At 42.4% G+C, this 2,159-nt stretch overlaps 1 protein-coding gene across 6 annotated transcripts in view; it reads left to right on the top strand.

The window, feature by feature from the left end:
* Nucleotides 1-2,159, top strand: part of TFDP2 (transcription factor Dp-2) — a 129,529-nt gene that overhangs the window by 116,002 nt on the left and 11,368 nt on the right. For all 6 annotated transcript variants that reach the window (XM_023512971.1, XM_023512972.1, XM_023512973.1 and 3 more), the window contains one exon: nucleotides 152-303. In XM_023512971.1, the coding sequence (XP_023368739.1) occupies nucleotides 152-303 (152 nt within the window). The remainder of the gene's footprint in view (nucleotides 1-151; nucleotides 304-2,159) is intronic.

Raw genomic sequence — 2,159 nt, 5'->3', positions numbered from 1 at the left:
TTCTAATCTTTTTTCTTAAACGTTTTAAAATTTTTTATTAATTCATTAGTACAGGTGGGTTGTCTCTTTAATCTTTCTAATTTTAAACTATGTTTTAAATGTATTATATTTATTTAAATTCCAACTCACCCACATTCCATGATCATTACAGCAAATTGCTTTCAAAAACCTGGTACAGAGAAATCGTCAAAATGAACAGCAGAATCAGGGACCTCCAGCTCTGAACTCCACCATCCAGCTGCCATTTATAATCATCAATACAAGCAGAAAAACAGTCATAGATTGCAGCATCTCCAGTGATAAGTGAGTAGAGAATGAGGGGTCGGGTGTAGGGCTGGCCTCTATGAATGTACTCCTCCCTACCCTTTGCAAAGTGAGAAAGGTTTCACTCTTCCTTGGGGCACGTGAAACAGTTCCTCAAACCCTCTGCAGTCCCCTGTCCTGGGCCACTACTGTGCTGTCTGTGTTACGTGTGGAGCAGTGCCTGGGCCCAGCCTGTGCCAGGCTACACATACGTAGTAACTCAGAGCAAGTAACAGCAATGAGTTGGATGGTCACTGGGGGTTGGTTTGTTGGTGATTCACTCCCAAAGCTTATTATAGAAATATTTCAGATTAGCATGTGCATCAAAGCAGTTGTCTCTTTGTTCTGCTCTATCATAGTTATAGGTGCAAACATGATTGCATTAATGTACAGAGCTATGATTTAATAATTTAAAAAAAGGAGTGAACAGACATGAAAATGCTTTTTATTTTTCTTTTAAAATAATTTTATAATTTGGCCTGGTGCCCATAGCTCAGTGGCTAGGGTGCTGGCCACATACAACGGGGCTGGTGGGTTCGAACCCCGCCTGGGCCTGTCAAATAACAATAACAACTACAACATCAACAACAAAAAATACCAGATGTTGTGGTGGGTGCCTATAGTCCCAGCTACTTGGGAGGCTGAGGCAAGAGAATGGCTTAAGCCCAAGAGTTGGAGGTTGCTGTGAGCTATGACACCACAGCACTCTACTGAGGGCGACATAATGAAACTCTTGTCTTAAAAAAAAAAATTTTACAATTTAAGATTTATGCTAATATTCATTATAATAAGTGAGAAGTAGCACTTTGCAAAATAGAGGATTAATTTGTAATTTATTTTACCCCTCAAGAAAGAGTTTCTGTCAATGGTCTTCAGGCTGAGAGCAGCATCGTGAGAGAGTTAAGTTCAGAGTGAGATAGACCTAGGTGTGGATTGTGGCTCCCCCACTTAGCAGCCCTCAAACTTTGCTTTCTCAAGAACAAATAAGAATGATATAGGGTCTCTGCCACTTCCCAGGCCCGTTACGAGGATTAAATGAGAGATGACCTGCAAACAGTCTGACTCTAGGAGGGAGCTTATTGCAAGAGGTCAGCGACCTGGGTGCAGTGGCTCATGCCTGTAATCCCAGCACTTTGGGAGTCCAACACAGGAGGATCATTTGAGGCCAGGAGTTTGAAAATAGCCTGGGCAATGAGACCTTGTCCCTATAAAACATAAAAAAAATTTAGCTGGGTGTGGTGGTGTGTACCTGTAGTGCCAGCTACTTGGGGGGCTGAGGTAAGAGTTTGAGGTTGCAGTGAGCTATGGTGATGTGGGTGCACTCCAGCTCACAGAGGGAGATCCTGTCTCAAAAAGAAAAAAAAGTCAGCATATAGTTATTGTCCAACTTGGGATATTTGTGAAAGCAAAGGAGGACTCTTTTATAATTAAGTTGGTGCTGCAGGCATAATACCCTAGAACTGTTGCAGTGAGGCCAGAACTTCTGGTCTCCTTAGCATTGCCCTTGGGCTTCCCAACCCCTTGTTTTCTCTACTCTTTTTCTCTAGCACTTCTGCTCCCCCTGTCCATCTCTGCACACAGAGATTCTGGGCCACTTAAAGTTGAAAAGGCACACATACACACACATGCACATACATAGCGGAAGAAGAACAGTAAGCCGGAATTTCCAAACAATGTGAGTGGGACTATAGACACAGTAAGATATAGTAGAGGGCAGTAAAGTCAGCCAGATCCAGTTTTTTAATCTTTTAAGTTTCTTAATCACTCTGAGATCTCATTCATTCCTACACAAAAATAAGAATTATAGTAATCCTAGCACTCTGGGAGGCCACGGTAGGTGGATCACCTGAGCTCAG

This window comes from Otolemur garnettii, unplaced genomic scaffold, assembly GCF_000181295.1.
Source record: "Otolemur garnettii isolate 467f Iridium unplaced genomic scaffold, OtoGar3 scaffold00032, whole genome shotgun sequence".
Classification (NCBI taxonomy): Eukaryota; Metazoa; Chordata; class Mammalia; order Primates; family Galagidae; genus Otolemur; species Otolemur garnettii.
This window is presented reverse-complemented; position numbering and strand designations above follow the sequence as displayed.